We start from the raw sequence: 24,764 nt of genomic DNA, 5'->3' as shown, positions 1-24,764 counted from the left end.
GGAACGAGAATGTAGGTGGAAACGGGAGAACTTTACACTTACACAATGTTTAAACTAGAAATACACTTTGATTAAGGTCAAGCATTTTGTTTTAGAAGTGACTTATTTTTATGATCAGCGCTATTTAATGTTTATGAACGAAGAAAGAAACTGTAGCAGTTATTGGAGAATTATACTAGTGAAACTCTTTATACAAAAATTAGGTGTTTATATAACTTCATACATACTAGTAAAGAAGATATATTTAATAACATGTATTGTATGTTAGGGACAATTTTGACATTATTTAAACAGTGTAGGTAACGACTCTTAAGGCAATACAAGAGACGGACAATTATTTGACAGCGCAGATTAGTTTTATATGCAGATGGAAACAATTGCTTTAAACAAGAGATAGCACTTTGAACGTATAGTTTGGTTAAAATTGCTTTACTTTAGAACTCATAACATTAAGTACAAGGTAACCAACACCATTGGCGATAACTATTAGCAGGACTGTGAGCGATGGGAATTAGCGTGTTGGAGAGACAGATACATTTTGCATACATAATAATAATAATAATGAGTATGAATATTTGACTTTGGCACCTAGAAGATTATGCAATCAACATTTTATAAATGTTTGAGGATTGCATATAATATTTACAGACAGTCTGATACGATTTTGTATTTATTTGAAGTGTGATGAATGTTTGTTGAACTAAAAAGGGTATTTTATTTATAGATCTTGTTTGTAAGTTAGAAAAACAAGAAAATATTCTTGTAATGGTGTTATGACCATCAGAAACGAAATAATAGCTAACATGTCCTTTTTACAGTTGAAATAGATATCTGTCAATTTAAACTTTAATAAAAAACTAGTTTGAATTTCGACAATTTAAACTTTATTGTAATTGTTACAAATGCATAAGAAAATAGTATTTTAATGTTTTAGTTGTCTGCATATACAGCGCAGATATATTTGTGAGTGAATACATGACATACAGTTATAACATATCAGAAGTGTTGTGCTCAAGAAAATTAGATTTTTCCTAAACGTTAAAGAGATTATATTGTGCAGTTTGCACTTACCTTGGACTTGAAAATCAAACACAACCCTTTTGTTAGACAACTATAATGAATTGACACACACTGCAGACGCTGTACTTTTTATTGATTCCTGTAGTAACCATAGTTACTTATAACAAATGGATGTAGAAAAGCGATGGGGTGTTAGTGGTTTACTTTTGTTGCGTGTGATCCATGGTTTAACCTCCGACAAGATAAGTTCGTGCTGGGTGTGGGTTTACTTGGAATCTTTTCTTTCCCTATTTGATTTTACCGATTTATGCATTATTATTTACCTATTTTAATTGTGGACTAAACGATTTTATTTATTCTCTAGTAAATAGGTTGAGTTAAACACAAAAGAAAGGGAAATAGAAAATGTAGCTTTAAAGCAGATTTCCCCTTACTAACCCAACCACTTTCATTTTTTTTCTTTCTCTCTCTCCTTTCACACTCACAGACAAAGAAAGAAATCATGATGTACATCACGTATTATGTTGGACTTAAAGGTATTTTATTATTAGTTTGAAAAGGGTGAAATAATCAGCAGGACGACATCATTTTGTTAGGTTTTGTATAATAAAACAATTAAGTGGATTTATCGTGGGTGTGTGTTGAGAAAAGGAGAATTATAGGTGGATAGTTGATTTAAATTTATTGCAGGGAGACAGAGGTGGAAATTATTGCGTGTTGGGGAAGGCAGGTGTATTTTATCAATGGAAGGGTATAAAGTGAAAATATTTATTTTCGGAGTGTTATCTTCTCGCATGCTAGGGGAGTAAATGTGTTTCCTGTCTTTTTGAAAAATTGGATTTTCTTGCATGGACGTGATGTTGAATTTAAATGGTTAAATACGAAGAGAAATCAGATGTTTAAGAGGCATTTTAAAAACCTTGGACTGTGAAAAACATGTTGTGGTAGGAAGAAAACAAAGAAGGCTTTCTTTTCCTTAAGAAAAAAACATTATGTTTTTGATACAACATGCATTATAGTTAAGAGAAATATATGCGGTTTGTACGAAAAAACGAAATGCGTATTTTACAGAAAATGGAAAGCTTTGTAAAAATTAACATAACGGGTGGAGTTATGTTTTAGGAAAAGTAATGTATATGTATCGTTAAGTGGTAAAGATTGTTTGTTGTTAAAAATCAGAAGGAGGTCTGACATGGGAGTTTAGAAGAAATTAATGAAGGAAAATATACTGTAACTTTGATTTAGAACGAGAACTAGGAAAGTGAGGGAAAACGGTGAATACGTGAGAAGAAATTATATGATCAGAAGGGTAGAAATGCTTTTGTTTTCTATTTAGAAAACCTCCCCTGCTAACAAGCTTTGAAACTTATATATACAAGTTAGAAGATGGAAAATTATCATTTTAAAACTACGGACGAGGTGGGAAACCAGAAAAAACTAAGAACTCCCATCGTTGAAGACAAATTTGCAAAGGTAAGTAAAATTGTAATAGCATTAGATATTAGAAAAAGTTGAAAAATATATGATTTCAGTACAGTAATAATACAATTCTAGATTTTTTATTGTGCAACGTAAATGTTTAGATTTTCATGTTATATAACACACATTTCTTAATAGATTTGGAAAACATTTGGTTTAAATAATCAGTATTGATATAAATACATTAATGTGTTAAATGTTTACTACATTCTTCATAATATTAGAATGAGTTTTAATATTATTGTTATTTAGAGGGATTTTAGGAAAAAATGATATACAGATTAGCCGGACTTATTTAAAGATATTTGTGTACCATGCTTTTTTATAATCGATAAAAAATCGAAATAGGATTTTCCTAATTTAAAATGTGGACACTAAGTACATAATTATTATACTGCCCGGAAATCGTTAACGAAATTATAGAATTGAAATATATTTATGTTTAGAAATATAAAAAGATTAAAATATATTATCATTGAGCGTTTAGAAGTAATACACATCACCCGAATAAAATGAAATCTGTTAATTTTACTTGCAATGATTATACCAAGTAGGGTAATTGAAACGGTAATAATGAGAAATGAATAAATGAGTAAAGTGGGAGGAAAATGGGAAAACCGCAAAAACACGCACTTACTGTTTATTTTACATTTAGCTTTGTAGGAGTATCGTTTTAACATGATTTTTTCTTTTATGAAGCTATGCCTTTTCTTTAAGATTGCTAACAATAACATATTTGGTTTTAGTTGAACAATTTGTTACGGATTACCTATTCTAAGCGTTTTTTTTAAAGTATCCTTTAAGACATTTTTCAGAAATTAAAATCCTTGTTTTGCAAGCAACTCAAACACAATTTTTTTTTTTTTCTAAAGTTACTATACTTTGAGTTTACTGAAGTTTTGGTGTCCCCCCTTTTCTTTGAAGGAATTTTTACTCCCTAGTTGACGTATCTTGAAAACTGACACTAAATTACACTGATGCGTAATACTGTAACGCTAACTTCACACAAAAGGAAAGTACTTAATCTATGATATTAAAATTATTAGTAAGAAGGTTCATAAAGACGTTCATAATCTGGGAAACCCCCAGCGAAAGGACTATATATAGAAAAATCAAAATAACAAATACTGGTACAACGAGTTTTCTATAGATAGAAGAGTTTTCGTTTGACAGATGAATACTATGATCTAAAGTGAAGTTAATTCAGCAATTAAATTTATGAAACACCTGCAAAACTCGAGTGTAGAGTTATATGAGAATAAAAACCCATTATCTGACAACGTTCATATATAGTAATACACACAAAGAAATATTCCTTAATGAAGTTTAAGAGACCCCAGGTATGAAAACTTAGAGTACTGATACAAAATAAGAGAAATCTCGGAAACTGTTGTTTGTACAAGGTTAAAATTAGTTGATATACAAAAGCACATTACGATATTAGATGTCACAAAAGATGAAGATTTGATTTACATTTATTATATTACGAGGTACCTTAATTATGTTTTGAGTCTACTATTTCTATTTGACAGAGCGCACATATGCGTTGTATGGTTAAATGGGATACTGCATTGACATAACTTGAGAAAATAAAACTTTTACCTATAGATGTTAGTTTATAAAATGATATTAGTCGTAAGACTAATTAAATATATGATTTTGATAATTTAGTATTGGGAGCAATAATTTTATACACTGTAATATATGTATGTACTTCACACTTGAAGTGTTGGATTTGGAAATTCATATGGTGTCTTTTCATTGTTGCAGAAATAATCAAGAAAAGAAAAAGAATCATCAGACAAGGATAAAAGAAAAGTGAGTACCATGTCTCATTTATTTGTTTTTATATTGCTTAACAATACTTGGACGGAAATAGTACATGCCTTTGTAGTATAAAACACACAGAAAAAATCCGTTATCCGGATAGTGGTATTTTGTACTAATATACGGAATACTTTTTTTGTTACTACGGACATTAGTACGGAGGATACGTTATTCATATGTTGCGTACGCATTGCCTTTAGATGTTACATCATTCCGTATATCACATGCATATACTTATGTTACCTTTTGTCAGTTATATGTTATATACGTCTATTTGTATGTGAGATCCTGACCGCCTACATTGTTTTATACGGAAAGTACGTTTATTCGGAACACTTATACGGAAAATATGTTTAAAATATACTTTTCAGTTATACGTTTAGTGTACGTTAAGTCCAAAAATTACAGGATTTACACATGTAACCTAGGTACGCCTACATTTTTTTCAGTGTGCACCTCCTCACTTAACATGTTTTAAAAATGTGTCTGTCTTGTAAAGACTTTTGCAATACACTTCTTTTAGTATCGTTCAGTTAAAACATTTTTTTATCGCAAAAACAAAAGCGTATCGCTATAAATACCGTGTTTTTATTAAGTAAATAATGGATTTGAGAAACATTTTTTCTTGTTACCAGCAAAAATAATCAATCTAATAATAATAATAATAATAATAATAATAATAATAATAGACCTATTTTCACTTTTGTGTCGTTATTAAATTATATAAAAAAAATGTTTTCATGCATATTACGTTACAACACTGTGCATTTGTTCATACAATTTGAAAGTTAGTTTAGTTGTGGTATCGTACCGTGCAGGTGATAAACTGAATGTTATTCATTATTTCTTTTAAGAAACATTTCTATCGCTCACATTACATACTACTTATTTCAATACTGTTTTACTATTTTGTATTCAATACATCGAAATAAAAGAATTTTCAATGATTCGAATCTATATATCATTAGAAGTTCCGTACAATAAATAAAATCATGTAGTCACGACTTTGTTCAATGGGTAGTACAGCGAATTACACCTCATTTGCAATTATAAGTTGAACAAGCCTAAAAATTATTTTCAATACCATAATGGATTTTTAAAGCTTTATATATTTTGAAGTAAAGATGAAACTTACTATTTAATTTGAAAATGTTGGAATAGAAATCTGAGCAGCCCATTTGCTGTGGTGGAATTCTTGCATGTTACCCTTAGCACAATAGCTAAGCCATGTTTTGTTAGCCAGCAGCAAGCATAGACATTAATAATTAATTATTTACGTTCCACATATGTATCGTTTAGTAATCTTAGTGTAATAACAGGTCACATAAAAACACTTTCTCAAGTTCAAAGACCCACCAGAAAAAAAGAAAAAGTGTCATACTGGGAAACATAAATGTATCTGATATATTGAGAAAAAAAATAAATGTAATTTATGGTTTATGGAACAGGGAGGTTCAGTGCCGCGTTCACAAAAGCTCTTCACTGACTTCTATCCTTAGCCAACTGGATCCCATTTTTTACTTTGTGCGAAAAGATTTTAATATTGCCTTCTCATCTGCGCCTAGGTCTTCCTAATGGTCGTTTTCCGATTGCATTTTTAAAGTTTAAAATTTAAAAGCGTTTCTACTTTCTTCCATTCTAGCTATATGACCCGCCCACCTAAGCCTCCTAGACTTGATGACTAGAACAATGTTGGGTAGACCATATAAATTATGTAGTTCCTCGTTATGAAGTTTCCGCCATTCCCCATTCCCGTTCCTCTTGGGTCCGAATATTCATCTCAGGATCTTGTTCTCAAATACTTTTAGTCTATGTTCTTCCCTCAGAGTAAGTGGTCATGTTTCACAATTATACAGAACAACAGGCATAATTATCGTTTTATATATTTTAAGCTTCGATAAAAATTTTTATAAAAAATTTTTTGAACTGAATAACACAAATTCCCTGCTTTTAGTCGACATTTAGCTTTTTCGTGAATATGCTTTCGGTTTGATTCTAGATATTTGAGTTTCCACTATGTGGAAAGTATTATTTGGTATTTTAAAGCATTTTTATAATTGTAGCATTACAATTTGATGAACTCTCATGTACTTATTAGTAAATTCATATCCCTGCAAGCGTTTTAATAATGCCTCTGCATTTCTTTTATTGTTTTCCTATCAAATTTACATTATAAGCATATACCATAACCTAGTTGCTATCTTTGATTTCCTTATAGCGTACTCCAAGACAAAGTTAAATAGTAATGTCGACAACGCATATCATGGTTTCATGCCATTCTCACGTGAAAGCTCGTGAACAAGAATTTTGCTACTCGGACTTTACTTTGGAATTAATTAAAACACATTTTAATTAATGTAATGAATTTTCGATATTTTAAATTTTGTAAAAATATTATAAAATGTTTCTTTCCTACCCGATTCGTAAGCAATTTAAAACCAAATTAACGTACCGGGGTATTGTATTCTCATTTTCCCTTCAAGCATTTGGCGAATGGTAAATATTTGATCAATGTTGTTGTACAAAATTTGTAACTTAATAATATTAGTATTTTAAATGTAAAATAAAAAGGAAAATATGTCTTTATTGACACAAACACAACAATACTTGCAAATCCTATTGGTAATCAAAAAGCAACATTTAATTTGTACCTCAAATACCGCGTATTACTCCGTGCTAGCTTGCTCTAACTAATATTTATTCTTGAAACTCTTATTGTATAAGATTCCATATCTTTGCTCACCACACATATCTTAGCTATATCAAAGTCACACCCGAACATTTTAGTCTTAGAATGTAATTGTATTCGCATTTAATATAGAATGTTTTATACCGTTATTAAAATTATTATTTCCTTTTTTCATAATACTGACGGAAATACCCGAAGTCAGCCGAGGTTAAATACCCGAATTCATCCGAAGTTAAATATGACGAAATTTACAAATGAAGTTAAATTATATTTTTATTTTATTATTCATGTGCTTTGAAGCTAATTATATATCTTTTTCAGGATGAAGTTTATAAGAAACCAGCAAAAAGAAGTACTCAGGGTTATTAGACGAACAATAATAAGAGGTAGAAGAATCTTCATCTACTTAAATGAAAACTTTATACATCTGTATGAGGAATATACGGAGCAGAGGATAGAGGAGGTGGAGGTCACTCTTCATCTTTCTCAGTTTGAGGAAGAAGAAGAAGAAGATAGGGAAATGTGGAGAGAGGAGGTGGAGGTAATTCATGGTCTTCCTCAGTTTGAGGAAGACGAATTTAGAAATCACCATCATGATGAGGTCGAACAGGAAAATCCTCAAGATGAGGAGGAGGATACTACTGATAATGAGGAGGAGGGTATTTTTGGCTTATAGACCTCTTTTCTCTTGTAAATATTTTTTCATTATTATTATTATTATTATGTATTTTTAGTTTGTTTTTTAAAAATAAATACTTATATACATATTCTAGGTATTTCCATTTTTAAATACTTGTTTATAACCCCTATATTTGATTCTTAACAGAGTTTAAATTTTTTCATCTAATTATGAAAACGTGTTTTCTCTCTTTTCTGAAAAACAAAGGTAAAACTTGATGATACCCATGGTTTAAATTGAACGCTAAAAACGTTTCGCATCAGGGGTAAGCACTCTATCAATGCCCTGTAGTGCGCCTAAGTAAAATACGTTTGCTACTTTTGTGTGTAATATAAGACTTGATACGTATGTGATTGTGATTTAGGAAAAAATGGTTCTTTATTCTGTGTTTTTTATTCAGCGATTCTGTATTAAAATATGATACTAATACTGAAGACCTAAGGACAAATGATGGAAGAAATACAACTATCAAATGAAGACGTTAAGCACAGTGTTTTTCAATTAAAATAAAGTGTTACATTCAAGTTTATCTTCTTTCTCAGCATTGAGGTTATATGAGCTGGTACTCTATAGTTTAACGTGAAATCCCAAATCTTTGTATAAAATGTTCAACGATTTCTCAATGGGATTTAAAACTTGGACTTCCTGCAGCGAAGGTGAGCACTCTACCAGTAAACTCAAGCACACTAAAATATAAATATTATTTTTACTTTAAAGGTTAACCACAGAAAAAAACTAAAATAATTATTTTACAACTGTTTTTTATCTTCAAGAACATCCTCATAATACAAACAAAACAAGTTCCATTCTGTTTTTTCAAGGTCAATGATGTAAAAGAAAAGTCTTCCTTTCTTTAGGGGGTGCTTCAAAAATGTTTTACGGAAACAGGTTTTTTTTATGCAGGTAACAGTATCCGTTGTAATACATTAGGAGGTGGAGGCTTTTCAGTTTTCCATTCATCCATTTTTTTGTGACTGCCTTTTAAAACCTTGGTGAAAATCATCAAAGAAATTTAAAAATCCTTTTACTTTCGTTTTACACCGCTGAACGAAACTTAACGCTCGCGCGTGTATGTGTGTGTGTGTGTGTGTGTGTGTGTGTGTGTGTGTGTGTGTGTGTGTGTCTGTGAGTGTGAAAGGAGAGAGAGAAAGAAAAAAAATGAAAGTGGTTGGGTTAGTAAGGGGAAATCTGCTTTAAAGCTACATTTTCTATTTCCCTTTCTTTTGTGTTTAACTCAACCTATTTACTAGAGAATAAATAAAATCGTTTAGTCCACAATTAAAATAGGTAAATAATAATGCATAAATCGGTAAAATCAAATAGGGAAAGAAAAGATTCCAAGTAAACCCACACCCAGCACGAACTTATCTTGTCGGAGGTTAAACCATGGATCACACGCAACAAAAGTAAACCACTAACACCCCATCGCTTTTCTACATCCATTTGTTATAAGTAACTATGGTTACTACAGGAATCAATAAAAAGTACAGCGTCTGCAGTGTGTGTCAATTCATTATAGTTGTCTAACAAAAGGGTTGTGTTTGATTTTCAAGTCCAAGGTAAGTGCAAACTGCACAATATAATCTCTTTAACGTTTAGGAAAAATCTAATTTTCTTGAGCACAACACTTCTGATATGTTATAACTGTATGTCATGTATTCACTCACAAATATATCTGCGCTGTATATGCAGACAACTAAAACATTAAAATACTATTTTCTTATGCATTTGTAACAATTACAATAAAGTTTAAATTGTCGAAATTCAAACTAGTTTTTTATTAAAGTTTAAATTGACAGATATCTATTTCAACTGTAAAAAGGACATGTTAGCTATTATTTCGTTTCTGATGGTCATAACACCATTACAAGAATATTTTCTTGTTTTTCTAACTTACAAACAAGATCTATAAATAAAATACCCTTTTTAGTTCAACAAACATTCATCACACTTCAAATAAATACAAAATCGTATCAGACTGTCTGTAAATATTATATGCAATCCTCAAACATTTATAAAATGTTGATTGCATAATCTTCTAGGTGCCAAAGTCAAATATTCATACTCATTATTATTATTATTATGTATGCAAAATGTATCTGTCTCTCCAACACGCTAATTCCCATCGCTCACAGTCCTGCTAATAGTTATCGCCAATGGTGTTGGTTACCTTGTACTTAATGTTATGAGTTCTAAAGTAAAGCAATTTTAACCAAACTATACGTTCAAAGTGCTATCTCTTATTTAAAGCAATTGTTTCCATCTGCATATAAAACTAATCTGCGCTGTCAAATAATTGTCCGTCTCTTGTATTGCCTTAAGAGTCGTTACCTACACTGTTTAAATAATGTCAAAATTGTCCCTAACATACAATACATGTTATTAAATATATCTTCTTTACTAGTATGTATGAAGTTATATAAACACCTAATTTTTGTATAAAGAGTTTCACTAGTATAATTCTCCAATAACTGCTACAGTTTCTTTCTTCGTTCATAAACATTAAATAGCGCTGATCATAAAAATAAGTCACTTCTAAAACAAAATGCTTGACCTTAATCAAAGTGTATTTCTAGTTTAAACATTGTGTAAGTGTAAAGTTCTCCCGTTTCCACCTACATTCTCGTTCCACCAACTTATACATGCGTACTTTTATTCATCCAAATATAATACATAGAAAAAGCTATGGTGAGTACGCAATACAGCGTTCACCTCTGGTGCATGGAGTCCTTGGTTCAATCCCAGCTTGTTTCAAGTTAGCTTTTTGGTGCACAAACACTATGTGCGTGGGTTTTTGTCGTGGTTCTCATGCTTCTTCCCACTTTCTTCATTCCACCATATTCATTAATTTCTCATCACCGTCTCCTTTAGTATAGCCAGTATATTCGTTGGATGTAAAAACTTACAATAACTTTTATGTCGATATTTCAATATTCAATATTCATATCACACATTATCCAATATTTTCGATATTTCATACAACTAACATCTAACGGTTTCAGTAAATCCATATTTTAAGACCAATCTATAACTCCTTTTCACTAAAAAAACCTCCGCTATATTTCAACAACAAACAATTCAGGAAAATAAGGTTTGCTCTCCAGTGTTTCTATTAAAATTTTTATTTCCTTCACCACCTAAAACAATAAAAGAATTAAAAATTAATTATTTGCTGTATTACGATTTCCAATTATAAACTATAAGTATAAAGTTTCCCTTTTAACTTCACTACTACATTTCATCCTGGTAATATGTTCAAACAATCTCGGGTCTCTTTTTATTGCCTTAGCTTTTAACATGAAAAACCCTTAAGTTCAATCTGCGGTAACGTTAAACGTTCTGTCGCCATATAACCTCATTGTTACACTAGCGTTTATAAAACAAAAACACAATAGTTTACAATACTAATTTTTACCATATACTTTCTAAATACCAGTTATACGTCTCACACAATTCATAGCTATGTATAAGTAACAACATCTGCTAAGCAAAATGTTTGTCGTACGGCTTTTCACGTAAAAGAGTCCTGGTTCGATTCCCGGGGCGCATTCTGCTAACTTTCTGTACAATATAATTTATATATACCTGTTATGTCTTACACAATTCATAGCTACATATAAGTAATAAGTTCACACTTCAAGCATAAAATTTAGCGTACGGTTCTCCACGTGGGAGAATACTCATTCGAGTCCCGGTGCAATCATTAATGTTGATTCCCTACATATTACATTATACTATATCTTAGTCAAGTTATAGTTCCATAAAAGTACACCGAGTCATATCATTTTTCAATGCCGGAAAATCCGCAATCAATTCTCGATTAAAACAAACAGTTCCGTCCCCCTTATACTTCCAACAATTACAATATGTCCATTTCCCATATAAAAATGAACAAGTATACTACAAGAAACCTTCCCAGAAGTTTCGAGAGTGTTCTTTCCCCTATTCCAACAATAATAAGCTTAGAAAAACATCTGGAAGCTTCTAGTGCTTTCTTTCACTCATTCCGACGATCAAAATTTCTAGCATATTCTCCAGCAGCTGTCGCGTTACATGTGCTGAATATTAATGAATTACCTTGTTCTACGTGTGTGATCTGCATATTTTATTTCCGAAAAGGTTTTTTCTATATTCTGCTTGTCCAATTAACATTTCTTTTGACCGGAAACCATTTATTATATGTCATGTTACCTCCGGCCGCACCTGCATACATTATGTGTCATTAGTATGCGGGAAAAAAGGGTGTATCCATTTTTTTTAAAACGTGCATTACCAAGTGCTACCATGTCAAAATTATCGACACTCATGAATATTCATGAATGTCGAAAAGTTGTCCCGCATCTACTCCACTTCTCTTTAAAATTTAAAAAGAAACGTGCATGGTAGCAAAAGCAAAATGCAAATTGATCCAGATTTCTTTTCTTATTTTTGATAGTGAGTTGCTAAATAATATTTTATACTGTTCTATAATACTATTTTCATATTGTTTAGTGTTATTTTTAATTTAGCTACATTGTCTTCGTTTAATTGGAACTTTCAATTAATGTCTTTGCTTAATTGGAACTGTACATGTGGTGCCTCTAATATACCACTGTTAACAGTACGTGACTATTGTAATTTTTGGACTTTCAACAAATTTCAGTTTCAGTTTCAATTATCATGGAGGTTAAATTAACACCATATTAATGGGATCCCTCTTGTGAGGAATACAAAAAGCGTAACATTCGTGAACAGGCATGGAACGAGATATGTAAAAGATTTTTTTCCTTTGTAAAAATGAAGGTATGGGCAATGAAAAAAGATAAATTGAGGCAAATAATTTATCTCTACTATTAAATAGTTGATTGGATGTGAAGTTCTAACCAAATGTACAAACATAGGTTATTTTCATTTGTTAAAAAACAGTATCTGTTAAGTGCTGTATTTTAAGAGCGTGCATATGAATTTTATATAAATTGCATTTTTATAATTTCGATGGATTTTTTTTTTTCAATTAGGTCATCGAACGACTGAATTGACGTATGGAAATTATTGAAGTACTTCTCGTCTTCTCGCAAATCTATATACACAGACGTAAAGCTCCCTTCAAACTTCTTTGAGAAACTAAGGGATGAATCTTGAGACATTTATTTTTTTGTGTTCTTCGTTTTCTCTTCTTACAGAAATATTAAGATGCCACTATTGTCGTTTCGAACTTTTTATGTTGACTCGCAACACTGACTGAGAAGAATCCTGTATATAATCACGTGACGCGTAGCGCGTAGCTACGGATGACTGTGTAAGCACACACGCGTAGTGCAGAGGGCGGAAGACGGGACGCGGAGCGCGGAGCTCCGCTTGACTGTGTAACGGGCCTTACCGTGTAAAGAAACTAACGGGCTTAAGTCCCCGTTATGTTAATTTGTGCGTAACGTTAATTCCCAATAGTAGAAAAAAATACACAGTTAAGCTAACAGATCGCTAGCTGCCTAGCTGATGCCAATAGATGCCGCTAGCGTGCAGGCGTTTTTTTTAAGTCAATTATGCCGCCCTTAGGCTGAATTCCACTTTAGGCTCCAGCCCAGTCACTCTAGGCCTTAATCTGGAGGCGGGCCTGTCTGTATTTCAAACGGCTAGTTATTTGATATAGGTATTCAAACTACAAAGAGCAAGTAGGTGGTCTTATAAAATTATGCCTTAAAGCTCAAGGAGATTTGGGTTTATATAAATGGGACATTAACATACGCATAGAAAAGAAGGGCACCTATTGTGTTAATGTAGTCAATTAAGTCATTAAATAAACAACCACGATTGTATGGAATTGATAGTGAACGAATATTTTATGGACGTGAGTGAGTGTCCTTGCTTCAATGTGCTTTGTTTGTATACATAGCATAGTTTATCAGACCGCTGTTAGAAATCAAAAGATCATTTCAGATATTCAAAATAGACAATAAATGAAGAAACCTTGAAAAAGATATATTTTCAATGCTGTTGTGAACGTCCTGTTTCTCTGTATCTTGAGATAACAAGGTGATTACAAATTGAACTTTCAACGAAAGGTCGTGGAACAGTATATATTGACTAATAATAAAGGCATTATATAATAGAAATATTTCCAAAGAAATTGTCATGCTAAATAGTAAGTGCTTACATACTGTATATAACATCTTTTTATAAGTAATAATATATACTCCATTTAAGCGTTAGCATGTTTTTCATCAATGCCTCTATCATATTTAATAGTCTGCATCCTGTTTATCTCACACGATTCTGGTATCAACAATGTATAAGTGAGCTTCAAAGCTATTTTCTTTATATGGTTATCCGTCACTACAGAGCATTTGCGCCAAAAAAAAATTAATTGCCTGTTGCTATGTTGATCGACATGTTTATTATCGACACATTTATTATTTATTTTTTCATATTACCGTAGATTGACTACACGTCCTGATTAGTCAGGATTGCTCCGTTTAGAGAACAGAATTTTTTGTGAAGAATATTTTTGACACAGATTATCTGTCTGTACAAAACATCATAATGAAGTTTTATAGTAATACAGTGAAACCTCTCTAAAGCGGACAGCCGTGGGGAATCAAAAATTGTCCGCTATAGAGAGGTGTCCGCCTTAAAGAGGTTTCAATATTTTCTTACGTAAATTAATAAACAAGGTAATATGCAATTAGAAAAAAATATTTTGCATGAATCACGTATTTATGAATATCTCTAAAATGTTACTGAACCTGCATTATCTTGCGTCATCCAGTTCCCTATGTTCGAGACACAACATGGGAATAAGATGTTATAGTTCTCTGCACTTTACAGTTGTCGCTACTTACTACGTTTTCGGTGTATTGCTTTAATTCGTGAGTTAATTGCAGTCCAGAAATGACTTTTTAAAAATACAATATGTATACCTGTGGTCAAAAATACTAAACTTGTCTTCTGCTTGGTTACAGATTTCACCCACCGGGACAGTAGAATGATATGTCATTCCAAACAGTGGGCAACTATCAATCACTTTTGTTTCTGAAACAGGTTAGGTGGAAGTAGAATTAAAGCAAAGGACATAAGGATGTTGTGGAACAGAGACCCTTCCTCACGGTTGCTGAACAGACAGTTGAGGAGGCAAAATGTCACATCCTCATGTTTTGTGTATTTTTACTGTAATTTTCAACTTGTTTCTAGATAAAGTGTGCGTAAAAGGAGGTAAATAATACTTATAACAGACAAGAAAGACTGTCCGTGTCCGTACTAGAGAGTGTCCGCTTTAGAGAGGTTTGCCAATATGTTTTTTTCCTATTACAGTGTTTGGGGATTACAAAATATGTCCGTTATGGGAGGTGTCCGCTTTATAGAGGTGTCCGTTAGTAGAGGTTTCACTGTATATGTTCATTGGTAATACTCTTAGGGGGCAAGGTGGTGGCTCAGTGATAGAGTGCTTGCCGCTGGCGTGTGGGGTCTCTGGTTCGATCCCCAGCCAAATGAGTTTGTGCTGCACAACATTGTGTCCGTGGGTTTCTCGTGTTTCCTCCCACTTCCTCATTCCACCAGTTCTTCCATTATTATTCATTTACCTTAATCATCCGTCTGTCTTAGCGTAAAGGGCGTAATCATGGAACTTTAAACTGAAATATTTCATTTCATTTTCGTATATCGATGGACATTCTTCTTCTTCCCGTCTGGAAAACTACAAATAACGTTACTAATTCACCTTCCATACGTAATTATCCTATATAATATATTTATGTACACTCATGTCCAAAATTATTGTCGCATGTCTATAAATATGTTGTTGTAGGAATATAATTTGATAACGAATTCGCTCGGTATTTCTTATAATGTTAATATGTGTATAATCGGCAAAGACATGTATGTGGCAAATTTCATGCCGAAAGAGCAGTGAATAAGAACAATAAAACGAAAATAAAAAATTCTTGTCCATTTAGCAACATTTTGTTTTACTCATTCTAATTTTCGTATTTATAATTCTTTTTCTATGAAATTTACCACAAATATACATTTCCCGATTATACACGTTGCAACAGTATTAAAAGTACCCTGCAAAATCATTATCACATTATATTCTTACAAGAAGACAGTTATAGATATGCAACAGTCCTTTTGGACAAGCGAGTACTTTTTTTTTTTTTAACATTTCCAATTGTCTCTTCAACTTAAAAAAAAAAAATAGTTATTCATCAATCATTGATAAACGTAAACGACCGATATTTACGAGTACTTTACTCATAAAATGAAGAAGATATATACATTTAAAAAAATGAAATTAGTATAAAGTGGGAAATTCGAGAGAAAATGGGAATTTCTGCCTCACGAAATGGAATTTTATTATATATCAGGTTAGCATCACTGAACTTATATGAGTGGGATTTCACATTAAGTTGTAGTATACGTCTCATAGAGTCTCGATGTTGAACGAGACGCTAAACTGTAATCCAGCCCCCCCAGGACCGGCCCTAGGTAATCCGCCCCCCCCCCCCCGTGCAGTGACATCATTTGTCACATGTCCTTTCTCCAGAAAGAATAAATCTTAAAAGTCGCGATTTTAAGAATGCTACCCCATCATGAACAATGAAGGAGAGGGAAGGGCAGTCGCACTCAGAAAGGCCTGAACACTACAAATACAATTACATTCTGTGTTGTTTTTCTTTAAATGATAATCTATTACGTTAGTGAAAGATAAAGCAAACACCTGCAGAGGGAAGATAGTAATCCTTTTTTAAATATAGAATTCAATATCGGTCTTGAGGGGGGCGCGGTGGCTCAGTGGTAGAGCGTTCACCTCTGGTGCTTGGGGTCCCGGGTTCGATCCCAGACCCCGCCAAGTGAACTTTGTGGTGTACAAACACCGTGCTTGTGGGTTTTCTCGGGGTTCTCCCGTTTCCTCCCACTTTCTTCATTCCACCATTTCACTCATCTCTCATCATCACAGTCTCCTTTAGCCTAACCGGTATATCCGTGGGACGTAAAACTTAAAGATTTCATTTCATTTCATTTTTCAATATCGGTCTTTAATCTTAATGTATCGGTTTCTAATCTCAGTACAACTAGCTCTTTTATCTTTATTTCTTGATTTTTCTTTTACGCCTGTTAAAACATTAAAAAAAAATGTTTCCACGTTCAATGTTAATGAACTTTTTTGTGACAAAGTTGCTTTAGCAATGTCCCTTGTTACCTAAAACTAATTCGACCTAACCATAATTTATGAATGTAGTATTTAAAAGGTCAGCTTAGTAAATTTAACTACCATAATCATGAAGTCTGTTTCCAACGAGAAATATTTTCGGGCCGCGGTGGCTCAGTGGTAAAGGATTTAGCTCTGGTGCCTGCGATCATTGGTTCGATACCAGCTCGCCCCAATTGAGCTATGTGGTAAACAAACACAGTGTGCATGGGTTCTCCCGTTTCCTCCCACTTTCTTCATTCTACAATTTCATTTATTTCTCACCATTACCGTCTCCTTTAACCTAGCCGGCATAACCGTGGAAGATTTTCTCCAACAAGAAATACTTATTTTTAAATCATATTAGCTGAACCTGCGCTCTCTACACAGCGCATCATTCACATATGAACACGAATCATCTTGCCATTCCTCACAACACCTGTACATGTCCCTTTCCAGACACAGGTGAAAGACGTCTTGATAGAAATCGGCAAGGGGTACCATAAAGGGGAGATATTTTCAATATCTCGCTCCGTTTATAAGATTTGAGCCTACTTCCGGTTGGAGTTTCTAATTCATGTATGATCAGTGTTTTCTTTCTTCTTGTATGCAATATGTAATAAGGAAATACATTACATATACAATTAATTATAATATCAGTGATATATAGTGTTCATTGGGCAAAACACTCCAAATAATACAGATTCATCTTAGCCTGAAGAAATGGTTATCCTTCATTTTTCATTGTCGTTTGGCCATGAAACAAACGCCTGAGAGATATGCAACCCCTACATACAATTACGTGGTGTTGGAATGTATAATGTGTATGATGCTTTAGTTTTAGCTTTTTTTTATTTCAACACTTCCAGTGTACCCGTAAAAGTGTAATAAAGAAATGATGGCCATTTTTTTTAAATATTCAATTAGAACTGGACAATCTACGCAAAATTTGCAATCGATCAGTGAAATCGTCATCTTTCTAGAGCCTGTAGTTTCCGAGATCTCATTGTCGAAAGGATTGGCCACAAACATATAGTTTAAAAGAACTCCCAAGATGGCAGCATAATTCATTTGCATTGATTTTGGAGAAGTCTTATTAAAATACAAAAGCTTTGAACAATAATTTTAGAAAATAAACTTTGTGAGAAAAGATCTTTTTAATAAATAATTTATTTAAAGTACACATACTTTAAAATATTTGTCTTTTTAAAACGTGAAATCACAAATAAATCAAAGGTTTGAAATCCAAAGTTAGAGGTTGGAGCTCAGGCGCTCTTATTGCTATTGTAGCATTTTAATAGATAGATATATATGTCAGATTTTGCTGGCCCGTGCAAATAAACGTGTTGCATATAATTATGGTAGCGCTGAGTCTGTCTCATCCCCAAAAAATCCGTATGTCTTATATAGCCTTGACACTGAAAACGGCCATAAAACGGAATAGAGTGAATGGATACTATGTTGCACGAATTAAAAAATAAATCAAAACATTTTTAGTCTTTCTTCCTCTTTTTGGTGGAAAATGTGTTCGTGTTTGGAATCGTTTGAAGTGCTATTATTATTAAAGGTTATTATGTAATTACTCTATCATAAAAGATGTGAGTCAACTCGCATGCATGCGGGTATTCGTGTTGCTTCTACCCAATTAATGTTAAACTATGAAATGAAATATTCTTTTCAAGTCCATGGAAGGGACGAAGCATACCCATCTATAATGCTTTACTGTACCAATCAGTGGCGTATTTAGGATTTTGTTTCGGGGGAGGGGGTTCTATGCACACGACGTGAATAAGCACTTATATTTTTTTTATTTTCACCTTTGAAACATAAACACATAAGGACGTCATTGGAGTAGCATCGGGGGGAAAGGGGGCATGAGTTTGAGAATTAAATATATTTTAATGGATTGCCTACTAATATACTAGGAAGAAACGTGAAACTCGTATGTCGGTGGAGGATCTTCCCCCCCCCCCTGCCAAGGCAAATCTGAAATGACGCTTCTGCAAACACACGTTGAATATTTGTAATCTCATTTCGACTTAACTCATTTATTTATTTATTTATTTATTTATTTATTGTTAATGGAAAAATTCAGTTTTATCAAAGGATGTTATAAATAGAGGATCTGCCCATATGTATCTTCATTCTATTAAATCGGCGAAGCCAAAAAGCAACAAAGCATCGGCACGTCTGATTGGCTACTCTCGTTTCTACCATCGTCTGATTGGCTACTTTCGTTTCCGCCATGATTGTTGGCTCAAAACAATGCGATCCTATTGGGCGGAGTGGGCAGAGTAGGGGCGGCGAAACTCTGACGTATGGCTTCAAGATTTTGTTGTAAGGGCAGATCCTCTATTTTATAAGATCCTTGGTTTTATCTGTGTACGTTTTTATCTTAAAGAAAATGTTGAGACAAGTTGAAGCGGAAATATACTGATTGCAGTTTTAATGGCAAGAATTGCGGACTGGTGAATCTTATGTGATGTGATACACACAAAAATTTAGCAGTGAATCTAACCTTTTATTCTATTCATAGAAGAAAACGGAAGCATCCTTTTGGCCTACACAATTTCCCGGGCTACTTATCCCCCCCCCCCACTCTTGATTTTCTTTAATTCAAACATTTACTTTCCTTTAGAACTAAACGATGTAAATATTCCTTTGCTATAATAATTACAAGTTCCATGATGTTGATATCCCTTCAAGTTTTCGCTTATCGCTTATCACTCCTTCTACGGTATTACTGACGACGGCCGACTGAATTATAACTAACAACAGTCGAAAGTGTGATAGAAGAAAGGAAAGAAAGTAACAACCAAGAATAAGAAACAGAAGAGTAGAATGGACGAAAGAAACAAAAAAAGAAGGCAGTTCTTACATGAATTTTTTTTTTTTTTAACAAATATAGTATATTTTCTGAACAAAGAGCATAAGAAAATGGAAAGTCAATGAAATTCTTAGAAATGGTAAGAAGGATTATTGTTGTACGTGGAATGCGAAAAAGTAACAAATTTATTTCGGGGGGACTTGAACCCGATAGCCCCCTAAATACGCCACTGTTACCAATATATATTTACTCAGTAGAATGAGGACAATTTGGGAAGCGATGTATTGGATCGAAGGTAGAGAATAAGAACACATGTGTACGAACGAATATGTGACATTTGTCAGGGCAGGGAAGACAAATGATATCATTGATTGACCCGTCCGGTGATCATAAGGCGTTGATGAGCTTTCTAGGTCAAAGGACTCGGTCATTGGACATGTGACGGGAACAAAGGGTAGATGAGTTTCAGCAGCATGTGCACACGTGTCAAGTACAGTCATATAAGTATGATATTCATGCTATGTATAGGGTTGGAAACAGACCTGAAGCTGAAATCAGTGCTTTTATTTATAATAGAAGAGACTGTGCCAGTGGCATCAACAGATTAGGGTTTCGAGTAAAGGTAGATTTTCTTTTAGTAATGCACATTTCTGAGTGCTCTACCTGCAGGTTCTACCCCATTTACCCGTAATGGTCCATTAAACCAGTAGAGCAGAGGGGATGTCCAGTTTATTTACCACGTGGTTAAACAAAATTTTAACTTCGAGCGATGGTAAAAATATTGAGATTAGAAGTACCACGTACGTTAATATTCTTCCCATGTGTGTCATAATTTATATAATAATAATAATAATAATAATAATAATAATAATAATAATAATAATAATAATAATAATAGTCGTTGACAAAGAAGGTTTTTATCCTCCTTACGGAGGCTATGAATTTTATTGTATTTTATTTGATAGGTGCTCACCCAGATATACAGGGTGGCCCAAAAGTAGGTATACAGTACCGTACTAATTAGCTCATTGCATTTTATATAATTTCTTATTGTTATCCATCAGGTAGACTTAGTTTCTTTATTATTTATTTTTAATATGTTTTTACTTACATCTTAAGCTCGGAAGAGCCAAAACAAATAAACCAATAAACTACAATATTATACTTGATCATTGCAGGAGTGTATACCTACTTTTGGGCCACCCTATATATTTTTTTAAACTATCACCAGATACATTTTATACTGGATATCTAACAGCAACAATAACAATGGAAAAGATTTGGGAAGGTATCGGCCAATGCCTGTTTAGTAAGTAGCAACCCAGCATTTGCCTGGTAGGACTGAGGAAAGCCCTGAAAAACTCCAGTCAGGATGGTCGGCAGCGGGAATCGAACCCACGATCTCCTGAATACGAAGCCAACGCCTTATCACTTGAGCTCCTTCGATCGATGAAGGGGGCCAAGATTTTTGGAGGGTCCAATAATAGCAGACATGTAATATCGAACGGGTGTTATTCTACAGCCGAAAACAAAGTATTGTTTTAAGCACTGACATGTATATTCTCACGAAAAATGATAAAATCAGATTGTTTTTAGACTGTCCGGACCCGATGGACCTCCTCCCCGTGGGTGCACCCCCTGTTTATAAGAATACATGTTGAAAAGTTACATGGTCATTCTCCATCCAGGCATGTTGTTTTCTGTAAATTCAAATAAATTTTCTCTAGGAATGGGTTGACAGTTCCGATATTTGGTGTTACAGTGAGCGATTCTTGTCCATAACAAATTGAAATTGTGGCTAATCTAAGATATTTCTAACATTACCAAAGATGCTTGATGTGTCTGCCACGGTATGGAGATGGAATATTGCACGACATCGCAGTTTCCACTGCAGCAGACTTCGTTGCAGATGTAAATACCACGGATATACTGTTTGTCCTGTTAGCAGTATTTACAGAGGTCATTTACGTGCTAACCCAACGCGATGAAAGGCGCTATTTGACAAGTCAAAAGACACAGGAATTTATGAGATTTGCATTAGACTCTTAACGACAATAGCATAAGCATAAATTACAGCTGCCATGCGTCAGTAGAAGGACGACAATGTTTTGAAGCTTATTCTGGCACCACAGTTCAATGCTGGTATTTAGTCTGTGAGAACTGGGGATAAGAAATGGTCTTGGTAATAGGCAACACTGAGTTTTACAGTTTTTTCGACTTTACGAATCTTGAGCTTCCCACTTACTAAAAGCCACTAACATCATAAAACCTTTCGAGAAATTTTCTTTGCGTTGACGCACCAAAACAACATCGCTTCTTTATCATGAACACTTGTGTAGGTGGGGCCCCAACTTCTCTACAGTCACTCAGATAGATCCGTGCTTCTTTCATTGTGGTTTAGTGGTCAAGCTCCCGCCCCTCGTACGTGAGGTTCCTTGCATCAAGTGGACTTAGTAGTAAGGGGAACAGCTAAACTAATATTTGGGGCCCCTGGATTGCTGCGCCCGGGTGCCTAGACCAATGCCCTAGAGGTACTTAGGACCACCCCCTCTATCTTTTGGCAAGGGTACGTAGGGCCACCCCCCTAAGTTCTGTATATTGCCAAATTTAAAAATTTGGTATGGTAGTATATGGCCAGCGTATGTATTATCTCTATATGTTTTTGGGGTTAATCTCGTTCCCTTTCATGAGTTAAAAAATATTGCCAAAAGTTCAAATTTTAGAAGTTTTTAACCCAATTTTTCCCCTTTGAGTCTTTATTACCTTGGGGGAGTATGGGGGTCCATTCTCTTTGATACGACCAGGGTACATTGTAAATTCTGCTGATAAAGCAATAATTCATAAAGCAAGCTCTATAGGACATTTGTTATGAGTCGAGTGGAAATTTTGAACAAGGTTCATGCCATTTAAACAAAAATTTTTTCAATGAATGAATGAACTTTCAAATAAAGATTTCAAACAAAAGTATTGAAACAAAAAAAAACTAAAAAAATCAAAACAATATTTTGAAACTAAGAGAAAATTCAAACAAATTTCTCCCGTACCAAAATTTAGGAGGTGGTCCAAGTTATCCCTCCCAAAATACAGAGGAGGTGGTCGTAAGTACTCCTGGGGCATTGACCTAGGCGCCGCAATCCAAGGGCCCGAAGTTAGATCAGCTATTCCCCTTATTACTGGCTTTATGATGAATAAATACGTGTACGTGAGTTTTCAGGTTCTCCTATTCATTATCTTACAACCGTCTTCCTTAACTTCGGAGCATGATCGTGGAACTTTAGAAAAGGGAACAAATTCCGGTGTAGAAAGTCAGAAATAAAGGCGACAGGAATAGACTTCCTGATCCATGCCGCTTCGCCGGCCACAACCCTTCTTGGACTGTCATATCAATGAATTTCGCTTTTAGTTTAGTGAGTACAATAAAAAAACAGATTATAAATTCAGTTCTTTTAATTGTGTTCCTTTGCTTTTGTTGCAGAGCTGTTATAAGGTTCACTAAATTAAACCTTCTCCTATGGTGGTGGGCGAAAAAGAATTACACAGTTGCTCAGATTTTTAGTAAAGAAATTGTACCTCGAAATGCAAAGAAAGTGGCCATATACTTCGAAGACGAGGAATGGACGTTCCAGCAAGTAAGTCTACGCTATTTTCATTATTAAAAGTTTTACCGTCTTAAGAAATAGTTAATATCTTAACATTGTATTCTATTAAAGAATTTCGTTAACCTTAATTGTATATTTTTTTTCTGTAAAGGTTTAATAATTATAAGAAATAAATATAGAATAATTTTGGAATTATATTTTAAAACTTTGGTTCTGCTATTGTATTACAATTGAATTACATCGTAGTAGAGAACAATAATTTCAGTACATAGCAAAACATATGAAAAATTTTTGTCAAGTTAGTGTTTTTAGTTATTACCAATTATCTATGGCTAATAATATTTCGCCTTTGGTTGTAAATAGTGTATCTTTTTCATTTTTTTTAATATAACTTTCAATGGTTCAACCGTGTCCTTAAACCTGGCAACCTTCATTTAACAATAGTTCAACTGTGTTCTTATATCTTACAACTTTAATTTAACAATGGTTCAACCGTGTCCTCAAACCTTGCAACGTTAATTTAACAAGGGTTCAACTGTGTCTTTATATCTTACAACTTTAATTTAATAATGGTTCAACCGTGTCCTCAAACCTTGCAACGTTAATTTAACAAGGGTTCAACTGTGTCTTTATATCTTACAACTTTAATTTAACAATGGTTCAACCGTGTCCTCAAACCTTGCAACGTTAATTTAACAAGGGTTCAACTGTGTCTTTATATCTTACAACTTTAATTTAACAATGGTTCAACCGTGTCCTCAAACCTTGCAACGTTAATTTAACAAGGGTTCAACTGTGTCTTTATATCTTACAACTTTAATTTAACAATGGTTCAACCGTGTCCTCAAATCTTGCAGATTACAAAAATTACATGTTCCAACTCAGCCAAAACTCGAATAAGAAAGTTTAATAAATGCTTCAAAAGTAAATAAAGTTATTAAATTCGAACTCCGAATTGCTCAGTTTCACTTGAGGTAACCACTTAGAGGTTGTTCACATCTCTGACGAGCGACGAGGTCATAATCTTAAGAGTATACGTACTCCAGGAGGGTATCCGCTATTTCCTTTTTCAAAAGTTGGCAACCCTAATTTTAATGCATGATATAAGTAAAGTAATAATTAGTGTAAAGTTTAATAATTAGTGCAATATCAATAGTTTATAAATTAATGTAAAATAAAATGAAATCTTTTGAGTTTTACGTCCCACGCTTATGCCGGTTAGGCTAAAGGAGACGGTGATTATGAGAAATGAATGAAATGGTGGAATGAAGAAAGTGGGAGGAAACGGGAGAACCCCGAGAAAACCTACGCACACGGTGTTTGTCCACCACAAAGTTCACTTGGGGGAGCAGGGTTTGAACCCGGGACCCCATGCACCAGAGGTGAACGCTCTACCACTGATCCACCGTGGCCCCTTATAAATTAATATGTCGGAATAATTTTCATTTAAGTACTTCCCTTTGAAAATTTCGAAAACAGAA

The 24,764-nt window shown here is 33.7% G+C and overlaps 2 protein-coding genes across 2 annotated transcripts in view; both read left to right on the top strand.

Annotated features, from left to right (window-relative positions):
* The window catches only part of Fatp3 (Fatty acid transport protein 3), a 147,168-nt gene that overhangs the window by 67,183 nt on the left and 55,221 nt on the right, over nt 1–24,764 (top strand). The window contains exon 2 of the mRNA XM_081738509.1: nt 23,160–23,313. Within this exon, the coding sequence (XP_081594635.1) occupies nt 23,160–23,313 (154 nt within the window). The remainder of the gene's footprint in view (nt 1–23,159; nt 23,314–24,764) is intronic.
* LOC145670139 (uncharacterized) lies at nt 1,178–7,782 on the top strand. The gene is made up of 3 exons (XM_081738511.1): nt 1,178–2,493; nt 4,270–4,317; nt 7,337–7,782. The coding sequence occupies exon 3, from the start codon at nt 7,338–7,340 to the stop codon at nt 7,689–7,691; it is 354 nt and encodes a 117-aa protein (XP_081594637.1). The 5' UTR covers nt 1,178–2,493; nt 4,270–4,317; nt 7,337; the 3' UTR covers nt 7,692–7,782.

This window comes from Thermobia domestica, chromosome 2 (assembly GCF_964235325.1).
Source record: "Thermobia domestica chromosome 2, izTheDome1.hap1.1, whole genome shotgun sequence".
Lineage (NCBI taxonomy): Eukaryota > Metazoa > Arthropoda > Insecta > Zygentoma > Lepismatidae > Thermobia > Thermobia domestica.
This window is presented reverse-complemented; position numbering and strand designations above follow the sequence as displayed.

What these genes read in the sequence shown, in the direction of transcription:
- LOC145670139 (XM_081738511.1), top strand. Translation starts at nt 7,338, where the DNA reads ATGAAGTTTATAAGAAACCAGCAAAAAGAAGTACTCAGGGTTATTAGA.